This window comes from Euleptes europaea, chromosome 9, assembly GCF_029931775.1.
Source record: "Euleptes europaea isolate rEulEur1 chromosome 9, rEulEur1.hap1, whole genome shotgun sequence".
NCBI classification, from domain to species: Eukaryota; Metazoa; Chordata; class Lepidosauria; order Squamata; family Sphaerodactylidae; genus Euleptes; species Euleptes europaea.
The window spans coordinates 78,806,523-78,834,250 of record NC_079320.1 but is presented as its reverse complement, the minus strand read 5'-3'; the positions used below and the strand labels follow the sequence as shown (position 1 = coordinate 78,834,250).

The 27,728-nt window shown below is 45.9% G+C and overlaps 1 protein-coding gene across 1 annotated transcript; it reads left to right on the top strand.

Annotated features, from left to right (window-relative positions):
- Positions 1 to 1,172: 1,172 nt before the first annotated feature.
- Positions 1,173 to 27,728, top strand: ZCCHC4 (zinc finger CCHC-type containing 4). Its single transcript, XM_056855105.1, has 13 exons — positions 1,173 to 1,253; positions 5,156 to 5,274; positions 6,795 to 6,877; positions 9,082 to 9,357; positions 12,830 to 12,910; positions 14,342 to 14,414; positions 14,766 to 14,916; positions 15,439 to 15,539; positions 16,574 to 16,695; positions 18,355 to 18,430; positions 19,093 to 19,144; positions 25,994 to 26,138; positions 27,608 to 27,728. The coding sequence occupies exons 1-13, from the start codon at positions 1,175 to 1,177 to the stop codon at positions 27,726 to 27,728; spliced, it is 1,479 nt and encodes a 492-aa protein (XP_056711083.1). The 5' UTR covers positions 1,173 to 1,174.

The window sequence follows — 27,728 nt, the reverse complement described above, 5'->3', positions numbered from 1 at the left end:
CAGAAAGAGCCAACTCTCCTGAGGCAGTATTAGCATGGCTTCTTGCAAAGGGAAATATTGTGTTGAATCTTGCCATCTTTTTCATGCAATCTTGCCCAATTCCTTACTGCGACCCTGGCCCCACAAGGCTTTTTTCCATGCAGATCCCATAATCACCAGAATTGCCTTCTTCGGGGGGGGGGTATGAAACAGTAATGGAAAAAAGTCCTTTTTCATTAACAGAAAAGGTGGCCAGATCCAACTCCCATCTCACCACCAGCCTTTTTAGAATAATTTGAACGATGGGAATCTAGGTCAGGGCGATCCTGTAGACATGTTTACCTGACCTCCCTATTGGTAACCCTAATGGGGACCCAAAGTAGCTCACCTCATTCTCCTCTCCTCCATTTTATCCTCACAACAACCCTGTGAGGTAGGTTAGGCTGCAGCAAGGTCAGCCAGTGAGCTTCCATGGCACAAGTTGGGATCTGAACCTGGGTTGCCCAGATACTCTTAACCACAACACCACACACCAGCTTTAATAAATGCTTTAGAAGATAATTCACAGTGGGTAGCCGTGTTAGTCTGTCTGCAGTAGTAGAAAAGGGCAAGAGTCCAGGAGCACCTTAAAGACTAAAATATTTTCTGGTAGGGTATGAGCTTTTGTGAGCTGTGGCTCACGAAAGCTCCTACCCTACCAGAAAATATTCTTGTTCGTCTTTAAGGTGCTCCTGGACTCTTGCCCTTTTCTACTGCTTTAGAAGAGGTGGAGATAACAGCAACAGAAATGAGAAATGTCGTTTCCCCCCTTCTAAAACAAAATTACGGGTTGCATTTTTCTCTGTATGGTAATAATAAACTGCAGTTGTTAATAATAACAGTGAACAAGAAGATGCTCCAAGATGCAGGCTCAGAGCCTCCCCCTTGCTCGGTCCCCCGTCCTTGTCTGGCGGGGACGGCAGGTGGCGCTGTAGGCGCAGGGTTGGGAAAGTGGCGGCGCGGTAGGGTTCACCCCGGCCCCGAGAGCATAGAGATGGAAAAGCAGAGCGCCAAGAGCCGCAACCCACACTTCCGGTTTGGGCTGGGGCGGCCGCCGCGTGCGCAGCGGAAGGCCTAGCCGCCCCCCGCCCCACCCTACCCCCGCGTCCTTTGGCCTCGCCTCTCTGGCCCGCGTCGCTCGGGGACCAGAAGTGCGATGGAAGGGGGTCCCCGCTTGGGGGTGGCGCTCCTGCTGGATCGGGACCCCGCTGCTCCAGCCCCTCGCTGCCCGCATGGTGAGACCGCTGACACCGGGGGTGGGTGGGGTGGGGGGTTTAGGCACAGGCGCTAGGGTTGCCAACTGCCAGGTAGTCAGTACAGGAGCGAAAATAAGTGAAAAAATAGCAAGTATATTAAAGCTAAACACAACAATTTACAATGATGGTCTCATGGACCTCCAATATCTACAGTGCAATAAGTGTCCGATGTAAAATCTTATGTAAGGTAAGTATACTTCAATTATCAGTCTCTCTTGTTTCACAAAAGCAGGTGTACGTGGACGAGAGGATGTCAGCAGGCGAGAGTGCATCTGGAGGATAATGTATGTTGCAAGGGGAATAATGCCACATTTCAGACCTCACCCTTTGTGGAAGGAACTCTGGAGCTTACCCTTCTCTGGACAAATTGGATATTGCAATAATTGAACATTTACCCTGAGGGGACTTTGTGATATGGATGATGATATGTGAAATAACGAGACGTTAAGATGTAAGTATAAGATTAATATTGTACATTTATTGATTTTTAACATGTTATGTAGCAGGAAATGGCAATTTTGTATATATTTATTGTAATGTGTAGGAAGGACTGATGAAGATTTGAACTTGTTGACATCAGAACGATCGTATCCTCCAGATGCACTCTCGTCTGCTGACATCCTCTCGTCCATGTACACCTGCTTCTGTGAAACAAGAGAGACTGATAATTGAAGTATACTTACCTTACATAAGATTTTACATCGGACACTTATTGCATTTTAGATATTGGAGGTCCATGAGACCATCATTGTAAATTATTGTGTTTAGCTTTAACATACTTGCTATTTTTCACTTATTTTCGCTCCTGTGCTGATTTCCTCATCCTCCAGATAGTTGTGCAGAGGTGTCGTATTTTCTCCTCAACTGCCAGGTAGTAGCAGGAGATGTCCTGCTAGTTCAACTGATCTCCAGCTGATGGAGATCAGATCACCTGGAGGAAAAATGGCTGCTCTGGCAATTGAACTCTATGGCATTGAAGTCCCTCCCCAAACCCCGCCCTCTTCAGGCTCCGCCCCAAAAATCTCCCGCCGGTTGAGAAGAGGGACCTGGCAACCCTAACAGGCTCCCAAGCCCCGTTGTTATTGACAACAGTTTTAGTATTAAAGCAACTTAAGGGACATAAGAACGTAAGAAAGGCCCTGCTGGATCAGACCAAGGCCCATAAAGTCCAGCAGTCTGTTCACACAGTGGCCAACCAGGTGCCTCTAGGAAGCCACAAACAAGAAAACTGCAGCAGCACCATCCTGCCTGTGTTCCACCGCACCCAAAATAATATACTAGAGAGAATAGGTATGCAGCATGACTAGTATCCATTCTAACTAATAGCCATGAATACCCCTCTCCTCCATGAATATGTCCACTCCCCTCTTAAAGCCCTCCAAACTGGCAGCAATCACCACATCCTGGGGCAGGGAGTTCCACAATTTAACTATGTGTTGTGTGAAAAAATACTTCCTTTTATCTGTTTTGAATCTCTCGCTCTCCAGCTTTAGCAGATGACCCCATGTTCTAGTATTATGGGAGAGGGAGAAAAACCTCTCCCTGCCCACTCTCTCCAAACCATGCATAATTTTATAGACCTCTATCATGTCTCCCCTCAGCCGCCTTCTTTCCAAGCTAAACAGCCCTAACCGTCCTAACCGCTCCCCATAGGACAGTTGCTCTAGTCCCGTAATCATTTTGGTTGCTCTTTTCTGCACCTTCTGTAATATCCTTTTTTAGGTGTGGTGACCAGAACTGTACACAGTATTCCAAGTGTGGTCTCACCATAGATTTGTACAAGGGCAGTATGATATCAGCAGTTTTATTCTCTATTCCTCGTCTAATTATGGCCAGCATGGAATTTGCCTTTTCTACAGCAGCCGCACACTGGGTTGACATCTTCATTGAGCTATCCACTACTAGCCCAAGATCCCTTTCTTGGTCTGTCGCTGCCAGCACAGATCCCATCAGTGTATATGTGAAGTTGGGATTTTTTGTCCCAATATGCATCACTTTACACTTACATTGAATCTCATTTGCCATTTTAATGCCCATTCTTCCAGTATGTAGAGATCCTTCTGGAGCTCTTCACAGTCCGATTTTGTTTTAACCACCCTAAATAATTTGGTGTCATCTGCAAACTTGGCTACTTCACTGTTTAACCCCAACTCCAGGTCATTGATGAACAGGTTGAAAAGCACTGGTCCCAACACAGATCCCTGAGGCACCCCACTGCTTACATCCCGCCATTGTGAGAACTGACCATTGATTCCTACTCTCTGCTTCCTATTTTTCAGCCAGCTCTCAATCCATAAGAGGACTTGTCCTCTTATCCCATGACTATGAAGTTTGCTTAGCAGCCTTTGGTGGGGGACATGTATGCTAAAATGTTTTAGCTGAATTATGCCCAGTTCCTTTGCTTCTCTCCCCCTTTTCCTTTTTGGGGGTTGTTAATTTCAAGGCATGTTCGGGAAATCCCATAGAAGTGTCCCTATTGAGCCGCTTGTTTGTTAATTGAACCTATTCCCTTTATATCCAAGCCCTGTTCACGTGTTACAGTGAACACATGTACTTCCTGTGTGTAGGCACGTATACCTATTTGTAAGAAAGAGCCAAAGTGCATCACTTTACAACTGAATCGGGGACAGGTACCTGGATAAATGTGAAGTTTAAATCAAATGTTCACCTATATGCACGCTGAATGTAACGTGAGAACTACTCAACATGTATAAAAGGAAATCAAGTGTATGCTGTACTCAGATTGTACGTGCATTAACTGTAATTTATGAGCATTCAAGGTGGTATCCATACAGATTTTCTATGATAGTTATGGTTGCCAGCTCTAGGTTGGGAAATACCTGGAGATTTTTGGGGTGGGGCATGAGGAGGGTGGGGTTTGGGGAGGGGAGGGACTTCAATACCATAGAGTCGAATTGCCAAAGTGGCCATTTTCTCCAGGAGAACTGATCTCTATTGGCTGGAGATCAGTTGTAATAGCCAGAGATCTCCAGCCACCACCTGGAGGTTGGCAACCCTAATGGTAGAGTTGCCAGCTTTGGGTTAGAAAATACCTGGAGATTTGGGGGGGGGGGGTAGAGATTGAGGAGAGTGGGGTTTGAGGAGGGGAGGGAATTCTATTGGGGTATAATGCCATAGAGTCCACCTTCCATCAGGGCTCTCTGTCTCCTGGAGATCTGCTGTAATACTGGGATATTTCCAGCAACCACCTGGAAGTTGGAAGCCTTACTTCCTGTCCAGGCATTGACCAGATTCTGGTGTGCTTAGTTTCAACGAAGTTGATATGCCGCTTAGCCTCCAACCATGTGTGTGAGTTAAGTGCCGTCAAGTCGCTTCCGACTCATGGCAACCCTATGAATCAATGACCTCCAAAATGTCCTGTCTTTTACAGCCTTGCTCAGATCTTGCAAATTGAGGGCTGTGGCTTCCTTTATAGAGTCAATCCATCTCATGTTGGGTCTTCCCCTCTACCCATATCCTAAGACAAATGGCCACATAGGTCCAGTAGGGAAAAAACATTCAATGATAGGACCAAGCAAATATCACAGAGCAGGCTATGTTGTGATTGTGGGTTGTATCTCATAGAGGTATTGGGTTATGCTGTCCTTATTTTTCTAGAATTTTGCTCTAAAAGTTGTTTCCCTATCAGATCAATGCAAAGGTTGTAAACAGATCAAATGGGATTTCCTGGTCTTCTCAATATTTCACAACTGTTGTACAGAAATGCTTCAGTGGGATTGTACCTCTACCTTTCCATTATCTGTATTGCTCTTTTGAAAGGCAGGAGTATTTTTATGTGAATCTCAAGCACCCTTGACTATATATAGTTAGGATGTGCGCACCCTTCTCTCGAAAAGCTTCCAAATAACACTCTCTTTCAGGGCCTGCTCTTTTGTTTACAAAGATTCACCAAGGAAAGGACGAGGGGAGAAGATTTTATGCTTGTTCCGCTTGTAGAGAAAGAAAAGATTGTAGTTTTTTTCAGTGGGAAGATGAAAAGGTAAGCAGAAAGGGGGCAGTATTTGTATGTCCAGTTAATGATAAATCCTGATCTGTTTAATCCCAGGTAGCATGCTTACCTCTGGTTGACTGCTGTACAAAAATGATGCTTAAATTTCCCCCACTAAAATCAACACAGACTGGGTGGTGCTCTTGGAGGGGTGAGCTCTGATCTGGAGAACCAGGTTCAATTCCTCACTCCTCCACATGAGCGGCGGAGGTTAATCTGGTGAAATGGATTTGTTTCCCCACTCCTGCGCACGAAGCCAGCTGGGTGACCCTGGGCTAGTCACAGCTCTCAACCTCACCTACCTCACAGGGTATCTGTTGTGGGGAGGGAAAGGTGACTGTAAGCCTGTTTGATTCTTCCTTAAGTGGTAGAGAAAGTCGCCATATAGAAAACAACTCTTCTTCTCCTCGTCCTCGGATGCCAGCTTCCAGGAAGGACCTGGGAATCCCCTGGAATTACAGTTAGTCTCCAGTCTACAGCAATTCATTCCCCTGGAGAAAATGGATGCTTTGCGGGGTGGACTCTATGGCATTATCATCCACTGAGGTCCCTGTCCTTCTTAGGTTCCATCCCCAAATCTTCAGGAGTTTCCCAACCTGGATCTGGCAACCCCACCCCTCTATCCCCCGCCAGTGGCCAGGGGGGTCCTTGCAACCTTACTGGGCACTGAGATTCTTTTATTTATTTCTTTATTTATATCCTGCCATCCTCCTCAAACAGAGACACAAAATTGTTTACATCGTTCTCCTCTCCTCTGTTTTAGTGTCATAACAACCCTATGAGGTAGGTTAGCCTGAGGGTAAGTGACTAGCCCAAGATCACCCATCAAGCTTCTGTGGCAGGGTGGGAGTTCAAACCCAGGTCTCCCAGATACTAGTCTGACAGTCCAAGCATTGCGCTATATTAAAAAAAAAAATATTTGTGAAGTCCTTGCAGAAAAAGATATTATAGAGTGGGAGAAGAACGAACGAAAGAAAGAAAGAAAGAAAGAAAGAAAGAAAGAAAGAAAGAAAGAAAGAAAGAAAGGAAAGCAGGGAGGGGGAATACTGGTTAAAAGAAAAGAGAGAGCCAGGAAGGTGATATTTATTAATTTTATAATGCCATTAATCCTCATGAGACTATAAAATGTAAGACAAGCAAAACAGACAGATCTGTACTTTAGGACGTTTATAATGCACATTTCAGTGGAGAGAAAGAAAGAGGAGGCCAGGTTAGCTGAGAGAGGTAGAAGCAAGGGTGACTAGCTGTTTCCTAGAAGTAAGCCACATTAAATGACTAAGATTTTGAGTAGACCTGCTTAGTCCTGTTAGTCTTGTGTATAAGAACTTCTAACGAGCAAATTTTGGAATTATTATATGTTTACTTGGGATTTATTTCTTTTTGGCTGGGATGTTAATTCTGGAAGGAAACTTTGAAACTGCACTTGACCACTTGACTATGCAGTTGAAACTCTATGGATGGAAAAAATTTCACTTTTGATTTAGATGTTTCTTTTGCGTATGTCTTTTCAGGTGTCTGAAGCTAGGCGTTTAGCTCAGGAACAGTACAACCAAAGTCGGCAGCCCTCCTTCTCTCACACGCAAAATAAGGAAAGGTATGGTTGAGCCCCTATAATGAATTGCTGTTTTGTGCAGGCCTGTGGACAGTTTGCTAGTAACCCTGTGGATCTTAAACATCCTCAAGGGTATCTTGTCATCTCAGAAGGAACAAATAAACCCATGGCACCTTTATAGACTAACTGATTTACAGTGCAATCCTATGCAGAGTTACTCCAGTCTAATTTCAATGGGGTAATTAATTTTGCCCTGACCTGGATGGTCCAGGCTAGCCTCATCTCATCAGATCTCAGAAGCTAAGCAGGGTCGGTTCTGGCTAGTGCTTGGATGGGAGACCACCAAGGAAGTCCAGGGTTGCAACGCAGAGGCAGGCAATGGCAAACCACCTCTAAAGGTCTCTTGCCTTGACAACCATACAGGGTCATCATAAGTCGGCTGTGACTTGATGGTACTTTCCACCACCACCAATTAACTTTATTTATTTATTAAAATATATCTGTAGGGGCTGTTGGCTCTGGAGTTCGTGCCCACCGCTCCTCTGCCGTCTGCACAGGTCAAGCCAACGGAGCCTCCTCGGCCTCAGACCATTCGGAGGGAGAATCCAAGTCACCTTCTCCCTCCGACGAAGCCAGAATCTCGCCACTGTCAGCTAACAGCCAGGAGACTTCTGACCTCTCTCTCCTCCCTGGCCTCTGCTCCCGTGGCCTTTATAAAGGCCTGGCTCTTCTCCTCTCACCCCCAGGCCCCGCCCCCCGAGACCTTATGAGAGCTGACGAGCCCTCTTTCCCCCCCCCCTCCGGAAACAGGCCGTTCTTCCTTGGGCCCTGCTTCCATGTTATGGTCTGGCCGCCCAGTCCGCGCCTCCCCTCCCCCACCCCTTGGGAGGGCCGGGGGCTGTCCTCCTTCGCTGGGCCCTGCGGGACCGCCGCGTCCTCGCCCGGGGCGCGCCCGCCCGTCAGTCAGCTGGGCCGCGGGGAGGTCTACTCGGAGGCCTGCGGGGACAGCGAGACTACCGAGGCTCCCGCTGCCGGCCGGAGCTCGGGCACCGTCTCCCTTCTGCCAGCCCCACCCCCTCTCTTTGAGGTGCCGGCCGACTTCCCCCTCCCGGCTCGACCCCCTGGCCCGGTCTTCCTCGCGGGCCGCTCCGGCTCCTGCCGCGGCGTCTGTAGGGGAGAAAAAACGGACAGGTAAGGGGTTGGATCCCTGGGCGTCCCTGGCCTCCCCCCGAGTCTTCCCCTTCCCCTGTACTCCCCTGGTGGCAGTGGGGCCTTTCAGTCCCAGACGGGCCGGGACCCGTCTCGGGACAATATCTATCTTCCCTTTCCTCTTGGCCCGAGGCGGCTTCGAATGGAGTAATTCTGCATAGAGTTGCTTTGTTGTGGACTTAAGTTTTAATGCCCTATTTTATTTATTGAATATATTTAAAATATTTTGATCCCACTCTTCTCCTGAACAACTCAAAATGGCTTACATTAATTTAAAAACAAATGCCATCTGAGGTGAACGGTAGCCGAGAAGAGGGTGTGGGATCCTGCCCACACAGTATGTCATCCTGCCCCTGGTGGCCCTCATCAAATTTTGATGAAGATGAGGTAGAAAGTTTCCCCACAGTTTCACCTCCAAAGGAAAGAAAATTTGCTTTCAAGGGTTATTAAGTTTATTTTATTTCATTGCATTTTTAGCCTGCTCTCCCAACCCAAGAGGAGCCCCGTGGCGTAGAGTGTTAAGCTGCAGTACTGCAGTCAAAAGCTCTGCTCACGGCCTGAGTTCGATCCCGATGGAAGTCGGTTTCAGGTAGCCGGCTCAAGGTTGACTCAGCCTTCCATCCTTCCGAGGTCGGTGAAATGAGTACCCAGCTTGCTGGGTACTCCACAGCTCAAGGGGGCGTTCCCGGGGCGAACAGGGTTAGGAAGCTTAACAAAGGCAGCTCCGGCCCTGGGAACGCCTCCTGCACACCATCATCCTCTTCCAGGATTTAGTTCCTGGAGTGGCTGTGCTGGCAGTGGGGGCCGGCGGAGCTCCATGGCTCCTGGACACCAGCGTGTTTGCCCCCGCACCAGTATAGGTGCCACCATGATAAAGTGTCACCTACGCCGGCGTGGGGTCATGCTGGCTCCTACAGAGATTTGCCCCCCCTCTGGATTGCAGCCTTCCTGCTGCCTTCAGCTTTTCCTAGCATGATTGTCTTTTCCAGTGAGTCTTGTATTCTAAGACAGTGGCCTACTTTGCTTTATAACATAAGGTACAAGGAGTTTGTCGTTTTGCCATTATCGGAAAGGAAGTTCTGTCAAGAATGCCAACAGCTTCTCTTGCCAGCTGAGTGGAGCAGACATTCTGGCCATGGGGTGCTTAGTGATGTCTCTGTTGCCCAGTTGAGGAGACCCAGCCAGCTCCTCAGACCTCTAGAGAACAAGAAGACCAACGCGCAGTATCTGTTTGCCGACCGGAGTTGCCAGTTCCTGCTGGACCTCATTGTCGCACACAGCTTCAAGAGGGTGCTTTGTGTCGGCACACCAAGGTCTGTCATGGAGTACTTTCACTCCCAATTTTTTTTTGGGGGGGGGGGGAAATGGTTGGTTTTTCTGTCAGCTTGAGGCCGTAGCTGGTGCTTATGCAGTGAAAGGAGTACCTTATTTTTTAAAATTAAAAATAAGGGGCAACCTTAGTCTGTTTCTAATTAATTGTTCTTTAATGTGTGTAAGCCAGTTTTATTGCATTGTTCATGGTGTGCACTATGCTGTGTTTATTGCAGCGGTCCCCAACCCTTTTGAGCCAGCAGGCACATTTGGAATTCTGATATGGCATGGTAGGGGCAACAACAAAATGGCTGCCACAAAATGGCTGCTGCAGGAGGCGGAGCCTGCCACAAGATGATTGCCACAGCTTAACTTCAGTAACACACAGTGCACATCCTTATGATGTGGTGGCAGCTGCTGCCAAAGCAACATTTGAAAACATCTGCACAGCCTATGAAATCACCAGTAGCCAATCAGAAGTCTTGCTGGGCAAAAGCCCTACCTGGCCCCTCCCGCTTCCTAGAAACACTTGATGGGCACCAGAAAAGGTGTCGGTGGGCACCATGGCTCCCATGGGCATCATGTTGGAGACCCCTGGCTTATTGCATTGTCTTTTATAACTAACCTGCCCTGGGTCTCAACAAGAAAGGTGGATGACATGTGAAGTAAATAAATAGCAACAGGAAAAAGAAAGGGAAATAACTTAACCCGAAATAAATTGAATTAAGAACCAAAAAGGTTAAGACAATATGAACGTATTGGCTCAATATCTAGAAGTTAAAAGCATCAATGTAAAAATATATAAGAATACATATGTATATATTTATTACAATATTCCTTTTTAAAAAGCATGTCTTGGACCAAATAATAGCCTCACAAATGTACATAAATACAAAGCACCCTTATTGACCCTGACCAGACGCGCTTTGGCCAAATGGCCTTCCTCAGTGGTCAAATAATATTAATCATACCAGACATTACATTAATACATTCATAATCTCAAAACTAGATCAAGATGAAATGCTATGGAGAGAAAAGGAAAAAGCAGAACAATTATTGATCATTAAAATTGATGTATTTTTGAACAATAGGCCAAATAGAATTAATGATATGATACTACTACTAATAGGAGCCCCGTGGCGCAGTGTTAAGCTCCAGTACTGCAGTCAAAAGCTCTGCTCATGACCTGAGTTTGATCCCGACGGAAGTCGGTTTCAGGTAGCTGGCTCAAGGTTGACTCAGCCTTCCATCCTTCCTAGGTCGGTGAAATGAGTACCCAGCTTGCTGGGGGTAAAGGGAAGATGACTGGGGAAGGCACTGGCAAACCACCCCGCAAACAAAGTCTCCCTTGGAATCGTCGGGATGTGATGTCACCGCATGGGTCAGGAATGACCCGGTGCTTGCACAGGGGACCTTTACCTTACCTTACTACTACTAATTCTCTGTGATCAAAGGCAGAGATATCAATCCAAGACCTCTTACTTAGTATCTTACTGCCATGGTTAGGTACATGTATCGTTGATGGTAATTCAATTGTGTACCTAAGGGGGGAATCATTTGGTATAAAAACATTTGAATACAAAAAAAGTTGGAGCCAAATAATATTGCTTGGCAATACAAGTTACCTTTATTGTCTGGTCAAAAGGTGAAGTGCTGTCTGGAGCCAGTACTCATGTATAAGTGCGTAGTGCAGAGTATCATGCTTCTTATATGTCAGGCAAAGGGATGATGCAATCAGAATATAGTGTGGTGTAGTAGTTAAGAGCAGCAGACTCTGATCTGGAGAACCAGGTTCGATTCCCCGCTCTTCCATATGACGCCTGCTGGGTGATCTTGGGCTAGTCACAATTCTCTCCGAACTCTCTCTGCCCTACCTACCTCACAAGGTGCCTGTTGTGGGGTGGTGGGGAGGGAAGGCAATTGTAAGCCACTTTGAGACTCCTTAAAGGTAGAGAAAAGCAACTTCTTCTACAAAGATACTGCTTAAGCATGTGACAAAGCATAAATTACAAAGGGGAGGTGGGAGGGGAAAAACATTCAGACATGTAGAAAATACAGAAATTTCCACAAAACTGATCTTTGTAAATAAAAGGACAACATTATATCAGACACATAACCAATCCACTTCAGAATATAAGGCCTTGGGCCAGAGACTATTTAAAATAAAAATCCAACACATTTTCCTGGCGTTCAGATGCTGAAGAAGTTGTAAGCTGGAGGCTTGGATCTTCAGCACTGTTCATGATGCCATCAAATTTGAAATGACATTTGATAAGGCAAAAAATTAACTTTTTGGATGTGGAGTTTAGGAAAGTGGCTAATACTATCCAGACAGATACATATAGAAGAAGAAGAGTTGGTTTTTTATGCCGACTTTCTCTACCACTTAAGGGAGAATCAAACAGGCTTACAATCACCTTCCCCTCCCCACAACAGACACCCTATGAGGTAGGTGGGGCTAAGAGAGCTGTGACTAGCACAAGGTCACCCAGCTGGCTTCATGTGTAGGAGTGGCGAAACCAACCCGGTTCACCAGATTAGCCTCCGCCGCTCATGTAGAGGAGTGGGGAATCAAACCTGGTTCTCCAGATCAGATTCCACCGCTCCGAACCACCGCTCTTAACCACTACACCATGCTGGCTCTCATATAGGAAACCCACTGATACAAATTCTTTTCTCACAGGCGATAGCTTCCACTCATACCATCTGAAAAAAAATCTACCATATTCACAAATGCTCAGAATAAGAAGAAACTGCAGTCAATACACAGATTTTGTTAAACTAGCTAAATTGCTGATGAGACAGTTTCTAGATAGGGGTTATTCCTCTAAAATTGTCTAGCAGGCCTTTTGTAAAGCAAAAAAACACCACTAGATCCTCATTGTTAACATCTAGAATTAGAGAGCAATACAGATAGGATTATTATTCCATTGATTTATGATAGCGGATATGCACAAAGCTTGAAATTTTGAGGACCCTCTGTGCTTTTATTTTTGACTTCTCCATTCATAATGGCTTGGATCCCTTGGAGGATTTTTGCTTGCAAGGGGATTTTTGCCAGTTCCCCAGCTCCGTTGCAGACCTCCCATCTTCTTCTCGTTGTTGTTCCTGGGGGTAGTGCCTGTCCCACTGGAGCAGCATTTCAGAGTGCATTTGGGGTTTCTACAAGAGGGAAGAGGCAAGCAGGATACTTCCTATGGGAGGAAATCCCTTCCATCAGTTAGAAATTCTTCATGGGATACAACCCAACAACAAGGGTTGTTGGGTTGTATCCCATGGAGGATTTCCAACTGATGGAAGGGATTTCCTGGGTGTTATTTCAGTAGCTTGTGCATATCCTGTCTCCAGGATATGACACTGAGCAGGAAACCTTCCCCTTTTTTCCTCCTTACAAAGAACATTTAGTATATTCATTGTTATTATTTAGGCTTTTGTGTTGTAAATTGAAATGGGTTTATGTCAATTTTTTTTCAGGCTTCATGAACTGATCAAATTACAATCATCGCAGGAACAGAAAAACCCCATTAGGAGCCTTTTATTAGATATTGATTTCAGGTAGGACATTTCTAAGCATTTGATGCTCTCTTTGAAGCATTTGATGCTCTCTTCATTTCAGAGCAGCACTTCCTTACCATTAATCCACTAGTGTCCACCCCAAGTACCCACATTATCATTAAATGCCCCAAATTTATTTATACGCTGCCTTCTCCACCAACCACGGCAGCTCAAGGTGCCTTACAGAAAGTCTGATCTGCAGGTAATAGGCAATCAAAATCAGGAAACAGACAAGACACAGCTATAATACAACTATATAATTTTCTCTCAAAATAATATCCTTCTAATGAAATAGACTGCAAAAAATCCTCCTACAAAGAATGGCTTTGAATGTCTTATGGAAAATTTTGGGATTTGACGCTTCATGAATGGTGAGCAGTTTGAATCAGCTCACCACCAGCTGTCAGAAGCCATTGGAAGCGGGAAGATGGGGTTGCCTAAAATTTCTGATGGTTCCAATTTGTCTTCCAAAATTCTGAATGTCTCCAAGATATAGAAATTGTCATGGGGGTGGGGGCATGTATAGGCCCTCCATTATAAATAATTGAATTAGAGTTTTCTTCTCTTGTCAGAATCCACTTTGTTTTGAAGCTTCCTCATTGTATGACCAATATCTGTGAGACTTCTCTATGTTGGGTAGATGAGGAATTGATTCCTTTGTAAACAGGGGAGGCCAAATATTCCCCTCCAAAAACCAGTCTTTGTGCCAAATGGTTTTTAAACTGGGGGGATTTTTCAGAAGAAACTTGTGGGTATTGGGGGGGGGGGTGACACCCTAATTTGTTTTGTAGCCAGTCAAGTTTTTAAATAATGTATATTACTCATCTGGCAGTTAAGCCCCAGCTCGGCCCCAGATATCCTTGAACGTTCCATCAGTTGAGTAAACACTGTTTTTGAAATGTGTGTGAGAGAAGGGAATGTTTTTCTAGGAAGAAAACCCCTCACGGGTCCAGGGAAAAGCATTATCCTGGTGGGGCAGGTTATTTTATTAGATTTATACCCTGCCCTTTCCCAGCCAGAGCCAGGTGCAAGTTGAGAGTTGGGAGAGATCCCAGATGGTAAGGTAACTCAAGAGAAGGGCGGTCAGGGACAACAAGGTTGCTGAAGGAAGAACAGTAGGCAGTAGACTATGCAACAGGAACCAGAGGGAAGCAGAGAATAAAGTGTTGCATAAAAGACAAGACTGGGGAAGGCAGTGGCAAACCACCTCATAAACATAGTCTGCCTAGTAAATGTCGGGATGTGACGTCACCCCATGGATCAGTAATGACCCAGTGCTTACACAGGGGACTGCCTTTACCTTTAAAAGGACAAGAACACAGCAAACGGAAGCAATTTCTTGACTTGAATCCATAAGCAGTATTGCCTTAAGCTGATCAACCAGTTTTTTGGCCTGTAGGCTTTCTAGTAATGGAAGTAATTTCTTTACAGGTACTCTCAATTTTATACAGAGGAGGAGTTCTGCCACTACAATATGTTTAACCATTATTTCTTTGGTGGAGAGGTAAGGGACAGCCAAGTTCTAGGACATGGTTGCCTGTGTTCCATCTTGTGGAGTGATGGCGCTTTGATCGTTTTGTTTTGTTTGGCGTTGACCCACACAGCCTCTTATGATTTCCCTTCCCCTTTTACCACATGAAAATCATTCTGCAAATCTGCTAATCTCCCTTTGTGCATCCTGGGAAACTGGGATTAGATTTTTAACCCCAATTCTCTATACAAGGAGGAGGAAGGGAGGGAGGTGTGTGTGTAAGCCCAGCAACCAGCCGGGGTCAGGCACGTTTTTATTGAGCCTTGGTTAAGCCTGACACCTGAATGCTGCCTGTGTTTGAAAGGGACCCTTGGTCTTTTGCAGGCTGCCCACGATATATGCCAGAAATTCTTGCAGCAAGACGAAGGAAAAGGGGTCATCATGGTGGCCGATCCTCCATTTGGGGGCTTGGTTGAAGCACTGGCTTTTACTTTCAAACAGCTGATTGCCATGTGGAAGCCAACAGATCGTGCAGGTAATTATTGGTGCAGCAATTAGCAAAAGCAAGTTTTTCAGAGTATTAGTTGCTTTGAAGCAATGATTGGAGCTCCAGATACTTCAAGATATTTCAAATAGACTTGAGCCAAGAGTCCAGTAGCACCTTAAAGAGGAACAAAATTTCTGGCAGAATATGAGCTTTCACGAGTCACTGCTCACTTCTTCAGATACTGTGACTCTTCAGCTGTGACTCACAAAAGCTAATACCCTGCCAGAAATTTCGTTCGTCTTTAAAGTGCTACTGGACTAACATGGCTACCCATCGTGATCTGTCTTCAAATAGACTGTTACCAGTTCTGCAAGCTTTAATTCCATAGATTAATCATCTAAAGCTATAATTAGACCCAGGAGGACTGGGGCCAGGATCCATTGTAAATTGCTTGTGAGTTGCTATGCTATTAGGCTGTTTGCAGACCTTTATTATCCAGCTATCCTGAAGATTTTTTAAAAGCAAATCTCTCTCCCTCTCTCCTCCCACCCCATGTCTTTTGTTTACTAGATGCTTCCAGCAAAGAGTTACCCATATTTTGGATATTTCCGTACTTTTTTGAATCCCGCATTGTTGAATTTTTCCCAAGTTTCAGGATGCTGGATTATCAGGTAAAAGCACTGGTTTGTTTGTTTTTACCCCGCCCTTTTCTGACCGAAGTCCGGCTCAGAGCAGCTGACAACAGTTAAAATATACAGTCAACATGAATACTTTATATAATATAAAATAACATTTAAAATCTTAACAATGTAAAGACAGTGCCCCCCACAAGACTAATATCACTAATGGGAAAAACAAACGGAGGAAGCGAAAAGGAGGAAAGGAAGAAAAAAGAAAAAGGGGGGATGAGGAAAGGGGATAGCGGTGGGCATTCATTTTGTTTCTGTGGGGATGATGGGTGCTAGTTCTTTGTTCTTTTTGATATCATCCAGTTAGTCCAAACAGTCTTGTGCCCCTGACTTCTCTGGGTTTCCTAGCAGCCGTTTCTCATGCTGCAAAGGACGATTGCTGTGAGAGAGTCTCTTCTCTCCAAACGCATGTATAGACTTTCTGGAGCAGCAGTTTGGGATATCCAGGGATCTTCACAGCAGGAAGCTGTATGACTCCAATCCATTGATTTAGATATGGAATTTGGGCCTCTTACCCTGTGTAAAAGCAGACCAATGCGCACCACAACATTGCTGTAGACCTTAGAGATAGAGACCAGTGTAAGGAAAGTAGGAATGTCTAAAAATAGTGCATATAAATGGTAAATGTATGTGATCTTCCAGTAAAATGTGCAAAACAGAATTATTTTATTAGTCTTGTGGTAGAACAGATCTGAGATGTGATGGATCAGCTTAGGAAATGACTTCTGTCCTACACTGCTTGTTGTGTTGCCAGTTAAACAGATATTTTTGCTGGCATTTTTCCTAGTTCTTCAGTCTAAGCCCCACTGCATTATCGTATTTTACTAGGAATCTTTGCTGTTAAGAGTCAAATGTTGTATTGTGTAATCCACTTGCTGACTGACTGAATAGTTTTCATTGTGCTTGTAATCTGCCTTGAGTCCCAGTTGAAAGGCGGACGATACATTAAGAAATTATAATAATACTAATAATTAATAATAATGTTTTCACCCCTGTCCTTTGCTTGCATTTTCTAGGTGGACTATGATAACCATGCCCTCTACAAGCATGGGAAGACAGGCCGAAAGCAGTCCCCTGTTCGTATTTTTACTAATCTTTCACCTCATTTGATAGTGCTTCCTGTGGAAGAAGGGTATAGGTAAAGGTTTTGTTCATCTGTCTATAATCATAATTGCGTGCCATCAAGTTGCCACCGACTCATAGCAACCCCAAGCTCATGGGGTTTTCAAGTCAAGAGAAGTTCAGAGGTGGTTTGCCATTGCCTGCCTCTGCATAGCAACCCCAGTCTTCCTTAGTGGTCCCCCATCAAAGTACTAATCATGGAAAACCCTGCTTAGCTTCCAAGTTCTGACAGACTAGTCAGGGCTATTCAGGCTACTTCATCTGTCTATAGCTAAAGGTATTTTAATGGTAATTTCCATTTATTGTTACGGCCATTGGCCAGCATAAAATAACGGAGCAGTGCAAGTACCTATATAACATTAGTAAAAATAACAATAAAAAGGGAAAATAAAAATACAGTAAAATAACCAAACATAAACTGATTAAATACATTATCAACATAATAGAGCACCAGATAAACATTGTACATTATATATTGTGCATTGCTTCACCCTTCACTCATCATCTGATATGTCACTAATAATATAACCCTTTTTGTTTTGATCATTCCTTTTAATAATGGCCTTCCAGCAAAATTTAACTACATCATAAGAAATCGCAGGATTTTTATCTTCAAGCAGAAATTGGATAATTAATCTTTCTTCCATTATAGATTGATGCAAATAACCATATCGTTGTAACCAGGGATCGATTATAGATCTTCTAAATTCCTCATAGAATTCACAGTATAATAGAATATGTGACAAGGACTCCTCTGCTCTTTCTGTACACACACATTTTCTCATCTCTCTGGGTTGATTTAGAAATCTACCCAGAAGAACAGCCGAAGGGAGGGCATCAAAACGTGCTCTCAAGAATGCCCATCTCAGTTGGGGTAAAGTAATATTAGAAAGATATGGAGCTGTGACTTTGCCACCACCAGATAATAAATTCGTATGTACCCCAGAAAGTTGTGCAATCTCCAACTGGAGCTCCATATCATGCAAGCGTTGATGGACCGTGGCTTTTGCTCTGTTCAGCCCTAAATCCATCAAACTCCCAGGGTCAATGCTAATTAATTTATAAAGTACTGATACCCTGACCTGGATAGCCCAGGTTAGAAGAAGAAGAAGAGTTGGTTTTTATATGCCGACTTTCTCTACCACTTAAGGAAGAATCAAACTGGCTTACAATCACCTTCCCTTCCCCTCCCCACAACAGACACCATGTGAGGTATGTGGGGCTGAGAGAGCTTTAAGAGAGCTGTGACTAGCCCAAGGTCACCCAGCTGGCTTCATGTAGAGGAGTGGGGAAACCAACCTGGTTCACCAGATTAGTGTCCGTCGCTCTTGTGGAGGAGTGGAGAATCAAACCACTCCAAACCACCGCTCTTAACCACTCTACCATGCTGGCTCTCGTTAGCCTGATCTCATCAGATCTCGGAAGCCCTGGTTAGTACTTGGATAGGAGACCACCAAGGAATTCCAGGGTTGCTATGCAGAAGCAGGCAATGGCAATCCACCTCTGTTAGTCTCTTGCCTTGAAACCCCTACTGGGTTGCCGTACGTTGGCTGTGAGTTGATGGCAAAAGGGGGGGGGAGTACTGATATGGGGGTTAACTCAATTTTAACAGTGTCTAGTGAAACATCTCTTGGGTGAAACCGATGATCTCAACTGCTTTCTCCCTCTCTGCCAGGTTTTGCTGCATTTGTCAGCGATATGTGAGTTCAGAGAACCAACACTGTGAAGTATGCAATTCATGCACATCCAAAGTGAGTATATCTTGGAAAGAGGCTAAACACAAATATTGTCTAGTGTGTGTGAGTGGCTGTCAGGATTGGGGGTGCGGGGGAGGAAGCTCCCTGATAAGAAGTGTAAGCTGAAATCCTGTGCATGTCCTGGAACTTGTTTCTGAGTAAATATGGACAGGATTGGGTGGTAAACTTTCCATTGTTTCTGGGCCCAGAGCAGAGGTCTGGTGGTAACCTATAAAGAAGAAGAGTTGGTTTTTATATGCCGACTTTCTCTACTTTTAAGGAGACTCAAAGTGGCTTACAATCACCTTCCCTTCCCCTCCCCACAAAAGACACCCTGTGAGGTAGGTGGGGCTGAGAGAGTTCAGAGAGAACTGTGACTAGCCCAAGGTCACCCACCTGGCTTCGTGTGGAGGAGTGAGGAAACCAACCCGGTTCACCAGATTAGCCTCCGCTGCTCATGTGGAGGAGTGTGGAAACAAACCTGGTTCTCCAGATCAGAGTCCACTGCTCCAAACCACCGTTCTTAACCACTACCCCACACTGGCTCCCTTAATCTGGTCTGAGGCTGTTCTCTCAGGGACCATCTGCGGGTAAATATAGTGAAAACTAGATCTCCAGTGACACTTCAGTTAATCCTGTTTTTTTAAAATCTGTGCCCGATTTCTTCTTTTGAATAGGATGGGAGACGATGGAGACACTGTTTTCTTTGCAAAACGTGTGTGAAACCTTGTAAGTATTTTTTTTAATCACATTGTTATTCAGCAAAAATAACTCAAGCTCAAACTGCCATTCCAACTGAACTTCCCTGCTCCAGTACAGAGAGAAACCAGCCCACTTAAGAGCTGCCCTCAAAACAACCTTTGCAAATGACAGCCCTGGATTGAATAGCCAAGGCAGTTCTTCCACATTGTGAAAGAATGCGGCTAATTTGATTGTTTTGGTTGTTGTTTTTTAACACTTAAAAATAACAAGCAGTCATGGAAAAGTCCATGAAGTTTTCCCCCTGAGCTGGCAGGGTCTTCCCCTGCGCCAGTATAGACAGTGAAATCCTGGCAAGCCTCAGGGACACCGGGGGTCCAACCAGAGAACAGGATACTGTGAGTTTGCCAGATAGCAGGAGGAGGTGGTCTTTCCCCCCCCCTTCTCTCCAATTAGGGCTGTACAGCTTAGAAATAAGGCAGTTAAGGGAAGACATGATAGAGGTCTAAAATTGTGCATGGTATGGAGATGCTTTTCTCCTTCTCACATAATACTAGAATGTGGGTCATCTGCAGAAGCTGGAGGGTGAGAGATTCAAAACAGAGAAAAGGAAGTATTTCTTCACACAATGCATAGTTAAATTATGGAACTCCCTGCCCCAGGATGTGGTGATCGCTGCCAACTTGGAGGGCTTTAAGAGGGGAGTGGACATGTTCATGGAAGAGAGGGCTATCCATAGCTTCTAGTCAAAATTAATACTAGTCATGATGCATACCTATTCTCGTTCCGGGCTCTTCAGGCATCTTGTAGACTGTGGGTTTTACCATCACGTGCCCAGGAAGGCAGGACTAAAGCTTCACTTCCTGTCCTCCTGGGCGGGAAAACCTCCCAATCCCAGTTTCCGTCCTGCCTTTGTAAAGGGAGGCAGCTTCGCCAATCGGCTCCGTTAGAGGAAGGCTTCTTCAAAGGATTTTCCCTTGACTTTACTGTCCCTTTTGTCTTCTTTATTCTTTCTCTTCCCTAACTCGCTCCAATCCTTAAAAAAAAAAAAATCTCTCTCCCGTGCTTCCCCCCCCCCCTTCGCTTTGGAGAGCAAGATGGCGGGTGAACGAGGTGAATCGGAGGAGGAGCTCCTCTCCGAGGGAGATAACGACCGAGCCCTCGTCGCCTCGACAGGGCAGAGTCGTAAAGAAGGTTCCAACGGCCACCCTTGCGGTCCCGCGGAACTCGGCGCGGAAGGCCCCAGCGCTCCTGAAAAGACGCCCGCCTCCGGCCCGCCTGGAAATGGCGCCAAAAGGGCCACGCGCCGCAACGAGGCGGGCGAACCTGGATGTGGAGCGGACAGATCCCGGGCACAGAGCCCTGCATCGGAGTCCGGCAGCAATGTAAGCTTAATTGATCCTGAGTCCCCTTTAACGCGCAGGGAAGCCTTTGATATGTTTAATGGGGTTTTGGATAGGCAATCGCAAATGCTTCAGGCCTTTAGTAACTCCATTTCGCCTCTCCTTAAGACCATAGGAATTAATCCCCTGTGCAACCTCCAGGGTCAGACTGATCCACAGGTTAAAAGCAATGTGGAACCATTTAGAGGTTTATGGCCAACTAAAGCAGCCAGAAAGGCCATTTTACAGAGTCAGCCCAGACTTGCCGTAGAAGATGATTCCTCCAATATAGCTGACTCTGAAGGGGAAAATAGAGAGGATGGGGAGTATGAATCGGAAGACGACACCCCAGTCATATTAGAAGAGCAACAGTCTCGCCTCTTTGGGGCTGAGGAATTCCAGAACCTCCTAAGCAAGGCCCTGGTTGCCCTAGACTTAGATGAAGATCCTGAACCTGCTACAGAGGCTAAAAAATCCAGGAAGAAGGAAGCAAAAGAATTCTTCCCTAGATCTTCCTCTCAAATCCATACCATTCCCTTTCCAGAGTTTTTTGAAAATCAGCTCAGAGCCGAACTAGATAAACCATTGGCCAACAGACAATTCCCGGCTAATATCAAAAGAATGTATGCCATGGTTCCTCAGGCCACGGAGCTCCTTAAGAACCCTATAATTGATGCCCCAGTCGCGGCGGTTCACTCCCTGGACCTCCTGGCAGAGGATGGGCTGGGGAATATAAAAGATCCCATGGACAGGAAGGCTGAGATTTTAACCAAAAAAGGTTCATGACTCCTCAGCATTGGCCATTCAAGCCTCAGCAGCCACATCTATTATGGCTAAAGCCTCCATAGTGTGGATCAGAAAATAGCCCAGCTATATTCTGGCGACAATCGCAGGATCACTGATGGGCTGAACAGACTATTAAAGGCGGTAGCCTTTATGACTGATGCATCCCTTGACTCAATGACATTCGCAGCTCGAGGCCTATCCTCCAACATAGCAGTGTGAACGGCCCTATGGTTAAGACCATGGCAAAATGAGTTCAAGACCAAATCCCTCACTCTGTCTTATCCATTTCAGGGGGGAAAGTTATTTGGGGAAAGGCTGGAGAAGATCCTTGTCGAAGACAAGGACAGAAAGAAAGTCCTACCTAAATCCTACAGAAAGGATGGGAGGAACTCTTCCTCATACCCCAGCTTTAGGTCCTTTCACACACTTAACCGTTTTAAGCCTGAACAATGCAGAAGTAGCTGGAACAATAATAGAGGCTCCTTTCGTAGGGGGGGGGGCAGATTTTTTCGTCCCCAACAGGGACAACAGCACCAGTACAGTGCCAAGGGAGACAAGTTCTCCAAGAGCAAAAAACAATGACGCCAACACATCAGCGGTGGGGGGAAGGGTCTTAAACTTCAGCCACAAGTGGACCTCACCCCACACCGACGCTTGGGTAGCCCAAGTGGTATCCTCAAGTTACCTAATAGAGTTTGTAAACACTCCAAAGGACAGTTTTCTATCATCCCCGAGAGCGCTGAAACCAGAAAAGCACTTGAGAACCTTGGCAGCCATAAATCACCTGGCTTCCATTCAGGCCATAGAACCAGTTCCACCCCCAGAGGAGGGAAAAGGGACCTATTCAATATTCTTTACAGTCCCCAAAAGAAATGGGGACTGGAGGGCTATTTTGGACCTAAAACAACTGAACAGGTCAGTGAAATACAGGAAATTCAGGATGGAAACCCTGAAATCCATCATAGAAACCCTACTCCCGGGGGATTTCATGACCTCTCTAGATTTAAAAGACGCATACCTTCATATCCTAATACACCACAGGAGGTTTCTCAGGTTTTGTTATGCTGGGAAACATTATCAGTTCAGGGCCCTGCCCTTCGGCCTGGGGTCAGCTCCTCGGATCTTTACAAAGGTTCTTGTAACACTGGTGGCCAGTCTCAGACAGGAAGGGATCAGAGTTTTTCCCTATCTGGATGACATTTTAATCTGTTCCAGATCCAAAAAGGAGTCGCTAGCCCACACACACAAGGTGGTCCAAACTCTAACAGAGCATGGCTTCTAAGTAAATTCGGAAAAGAGTCATCTAAATCCGACCCAAAGATTTCAACATCTAGGAGTCATTCTAGACACCAAACAGAATCTGGTATGCCTACCTCCGGACAGGATTTCCAAAATCAAATCCATAGCACAGTCCTTGATCAGGGTCAACAAGGGGAAAGTTATGTTCCTTGCCAAACTCATGGGTCTAATGGTGTCCTGTCTAAGTTGTGTTCCTTGGGCCAGGTTTCACTCCCGTCCATTGCAGAATCTTCTACAACCCTATCAACACCTAATTACCAGAAAGATGGACAAAACTATAACCTGGAATCAAGACTTCCGGAACAGCCTCTCCTGGTGGTGCAACCGCAAGAATCTCAGCAAGGGCCTATCCTTCCTAGTAGAGGAACGAATCCAGCTGTTCACGGATGCCAGCTTGGAAGGTTGGGGAGCTACATGCCAATCCCACATAGCTCAAGGCACCTGGTCAAAGTCAGAGAAGAAACTACACATAAACATCCTTGAGCTCAGAGCCATCCGTCTGGCCTTGAGTTATTTTCAGGACTTACTTATTCACCTCCATGTCCTTGTGCGCACGGACAATGTGTCTGCCAAGGAACATTTAAACAAACGGGGGGGGGGGTTTCCAGATCATCGAAGCTTCACCAGGAAGCAACCCTGATATTGTCCTGGGCCGAAAAAAGAGTGGCTTCCATCTCGGCGGAACACATCAGGGGAGTTCTCAATCTCCAAGCCGATTGGTTGAGTCGCCAGACCGTAGACGAGGGGGAGTGGTCCCTCAACAGAGACATCTTTCGCCAGATAGCAGAGAGGTTCGGCCAACCTTCAGTGGACCTGTTTGCATCCGATCAAAACCATCTTCTCCCTCGCTTTTTCACAAGGTACTACCACTCAAAAGTCGAGGGGATGGATGCCCTGCGGTCTCCATGGCCCAAGGGGCTTCTCTTTGCTTTCCCTCCTTTTCCCATCCTGCCGAAGGTGATGAGGAAAATAAGACAAGAGAGGGCTACGGTCATTCTAGTAGCTACCTGCTGGGCAAGGAGACCATGGTTTCCCAGCCTCAAGGAGATGTCAGTTCAACAGCCATGGGAACTCCCTCCGATGCCAGACCTGTTGATCCAAGGGCCCTTACACCACCCAGACCCACAATGGCTTCACTTGACCGCATGGAAATTGAGTGGAGCAATCTCCTAAGACAAGGCTATAACATCGGGATTGTCAATACCATGACTGAGTCCAGAAAAACGTCAACTAGAAGAATCTACAACTTCTCGTGGAAAACCTTCGTTCTCTGGTGCAGACATAAGAATTTCGACCCCTTAACTTCGGACGTTTCCAAAATCCTGGAGTTCCTGCACGACGGCGCAGAACAAGGTCTTAGGGCGGCCACCTTACGTAGGCAGGTAGCTACCATATCCACAGTTGACGGCATAATTCCTTCTCGACATCCTCACATACAGACATTTTTAAAAGGAGTAATCCAGACCAGACCACCGCCCATACACCGTTTCCCTACATGGCGACTTAACGTAGTGTTAGCAGCATTAACACGTCCCCCATTTGAACCCATTAAGGAGATCTCTCTAAAAATGCTGAGAATGAAGGCAATCTTCTTGACAGCTGTTACTTCTGCCAGAAGAGTGTCTGAACTGGGTGCATTATCTATAAGATCAGGTTTTTGTGTTTTTCACAAGGACAAAGTCGTACTTCGTCCTGACCCCAGTTTCATCCCCAAGGTGAATTTCATCTTCCACCGAAAACAGGAGATTCACCTTCCATCTTTTTGCCCCAACCCTAGCAACCTGAAAGAGAAGGAGTGGCACAAGCTGGATCTCCATAGAACCCTCAAAGTATACATTAACTGTACTTCATCCCTTAGGCGCTCAGAATCACTATTCATTTCCATAAATAACCCGAACTGTGATTCTAAGATGTCTAGGTCGGCCATTAGTTACGCCATCAGACAGTACATTGCAGAAGCTTACAAAGCCAGCAAACTTCAGGTTCCAGCCGGTATCACCGGTCACTCCGTGAGCAGTGCCGCCACCTCAGCAGCCTTTGATAGACAGGCCTCTGTGGAGGAAATTTGTCGGGCAGCCACTTGGGCCTCTGTCTCCACCTTTGTTAGGCACTATAAAATCGACTCCATGGCATCTGCTGACGCAGCCTTCGGCAGAAGGGTCTTGCAACACGTCGTGGAGGAGACTTAAGCCCGCCCAGACTAATCAGCTCTTGGAGATCCCACAGTCTACAAGATGCCTGAAGAGCCCAGAATGAGAACGGAGCCTTGTTTACTTACGTGAGGGCTCCTTCTGTTCTGGGATCGAAGGCATCTTGCCCTCCCAAGAGTCTTTCTAACCTCCAGATGTTTGCAGAGTTTGTTAGATAGTTAGGTCCTTTCAGGACATGAACTCCTGCTATGCACATTCATTCTCCCTTGCCGCCATCTTGCGTCCAAAGGAGATCACTGTTAACCGTTTAAACGGTTGTTTCACTTCCTATTCCTGTTCTTATTCATATCACTTATTTTGCTGTAGTGTTTGTTGTTCCTTGCACTTACCTGTCTCCTTTAGCTCGGCGAGTCTGAAAACTGGTATTGGGAGGTTTTCCCGCCCAGGAGGACAGGAAGTGAAGCTTTAGTCCTGCCTCCCTGGGCACGTGATGGTAAAACCCACAGTCTACAAGATGCCTTCGATCCCAGAACAGAAGGAGCCCTCACGTAAGTAAACAAGGCTCTGTTCTCTCCAGGATCAGAGGAGCATGCCTATTCTATTAGGTGCTGTGTAACACAGGAAGGATGCTGCAGTTGTTTGGTTTGTGGGGTTCCTAGGGTTGGCCACTGTGTGAACAGACTGCTAGACTTGATGGACCTTGGTCTGATCCAGCATGGCCTTTCTTATGTACTTACGTTTCTTAAGCAATCGTGGGCCATGATTCATGGCAGAGGTTCTCAATGTGGCATAACACTTTGCCAATGTCTCTTGAATCTTGATATGCTCGAGTCTGCTTGAACACTCAGAGCAACGTGATCCACTTATCTTGGACACTTGCCTTGAAGACTTTTCTCTTTTTAGCATTCTCTCACTATTACGGAGCCTTCTTCCTACTCATTCATGTGTTTTGTTTAATTTTGTGTGCATGTGTGTTTTAAGCTTGTCTTAATGTTTTGATTGTTCACTGCCTTGGGGACCCTAAATTGGGTGGAAAAGCTGCTTAAAAATGTTTTAACTAAATATGGATTTGATAGGAAACGAATACATTGTCCAAAAAACTGGAAGGATTGGCTCCACTGCCGTATGTGTTTAATATCAGAAACAAGCAAAAGAGAGCTTTACAAGGCCTTTTTAAGTAGCTCCCCTTCACATTTGGAATTCTGTTGAGGTGTTTGTTTTCCTTATTGCCCTTTTCGGGCCGCTGGTCTTTCATTTTGCAGCTTGGGTTCACTGTCACAGTTGTAACCGCTGTGCGCTTCCAAGTCACTCATGTAAGAATGCTGATCCCGGATGTTTCGTTTGTGGAGCGGCAGACCACAAGCGCACCGCCTGTCCTAATTTGCGAGCAGCTACAAGAGTTTGCCGGTAGGTTGGTCATGATGGATGCCTTTGTTCGTTTAAGCAGATTGGAGGCTTCTTATGCAAAACAGAGTCACTTTGTGTATTTCTTTTACACTGTTTGTATCCTATTTTATTATCCCATAGAGTTCTTAATGTGGTTTCCACACTGGGAGTGGACTTGGCACCCAGTACTCATGGTGTTTTCCCACTCCTAAAGTAAAAACTTAACATTATCCCTTGAATATAATGACTTGGACAAGGAGTGTTTCATTTTCATTGGAGCTAAAAAGAAAAAACTCAGCAGTTTATGACTGAGAGATTAAAACATAGAAGTGGCCAGTTACGTGTCCAGCAAAGATTCAAGCCTTGTAGCGCTGCCGTTTCTGCTTTTGAGTGAGGAACCCTGATGTGCAATTATCTGCAGAAATCAAAAGGCATCTTACTGCACCTTAAAGACTAACACAGGGGTGTCGAACTCATTTGTTTTGAGGGCCAGATATGACATTAATGTGACTTAGTTGGGCCAGGCCATGCCTCATCAGCCCAGATCGAGAGTGGGGGGGGGGGGCTGCCTCGGCTGGCGAGTTTGCAGCGGGCTCGCCAGCCCAGATCGGGACTGGGGAGTGGTGGCTGGTTCGCAAGCCAGATAAGAGCTCTCAAGGGGCTGAATCAGACCCCTGGTCCATCAAAGTCAGTATTGTCTACTCAGACTGGCAGCAACTCTCCAGGGTCTCAGGCAGGTCTTTCACATCGCCTACCTGCCTAGTCCCTTTAGCTGGAGATGCCGGGGATTGAACCTGGGACCTTCTGCATGCCAAGCAGATGCTCTAGCACTGAGCCACAGACCCTCCCCTAACCAAGGCTGGCGAGGAGCCTCAGGTGGGAAGAGGAGCCCCGCCTTCTGGGAGGATCTGGTGACCCCTACTCCATGACCAGAAGATGGCCCCCCAAAAACCCTCCAGGATCCCTGGACAATCTGGCCTGGAGGAAAGTGGCAATCTGCATTTCCCTGGGCATGCAAGAAAGGGCCACGAGAGCCAAACGTGGACACAACCCTTCCTGCCCTCCCTCTCATGAGCCGCCTAAGTTCACAGAATCAGCATTGCTGATAGATGGCCATCTAGCCTCTGCTTAAAAATCTCCAAAGGAGAGCCCACCACCTCCTGAGGAAGCCTGTTCCACTGAGGAACCGCTCTGTCAGGGAGTTCTTCCTAATGGTTAGCCAGTGGCCTCTGTCTCGTTATTGCAGTGAAGGACAAAGGTGAGGACATGGGCAAACGACCATCCTCCAGCCTTTTACGGTCCTCTTTGCTCACAAGCGGGTATTGGGGGTGCTGTGATTCTACCCTTGAAAGTGCTATTATGGATCACCTTTTGAGCTTCTGGGAAGTGTTCTCATCTGCTGGAGCCGTTTCCTGCTGAATATGTTTGCTATTTTTTAAGGTTATATATTAGTACGTGCAGTAGTTAAGGTAGCTTGTCTTGTTTTGCAGAGATGGCCAGAAGCTGAATCAGAAGAAGAACAAAGTCAAAGCAAATGTTACGAGAAAGGGAAAGAAAGCGAAGACTGCAAAACAAAGAAAGAAGAAGAAATCAAAAAAGCTTCTCACTTAA

Excerpts from the sequence above, each read along its gene's own strand:
- ZCCHC4 (XM_056855105.1), top strand. The coding sequence starts at position 1,175 with ATGGAAGGGGGTCCCCGCTTGGGGGTGGCGCTCCTGCTGGATCGGGAC. Across the intron at positions 1,254-5,155 it reads AGCCCCTCGCTGCCCGCATG|GGCCTGCTCTTTTGTTTACA; the intron begins GTGAGACCGCTG and ends ACTCTCTTTCAG. Across the intron at positions 19,145-25,993 it reads CAAAACGTGTGTGAAACCTT|CTTGGGTTCACTGTCACAGT; the intron begins GTAAGTATTTTT and ends TTCATTTTGCAG.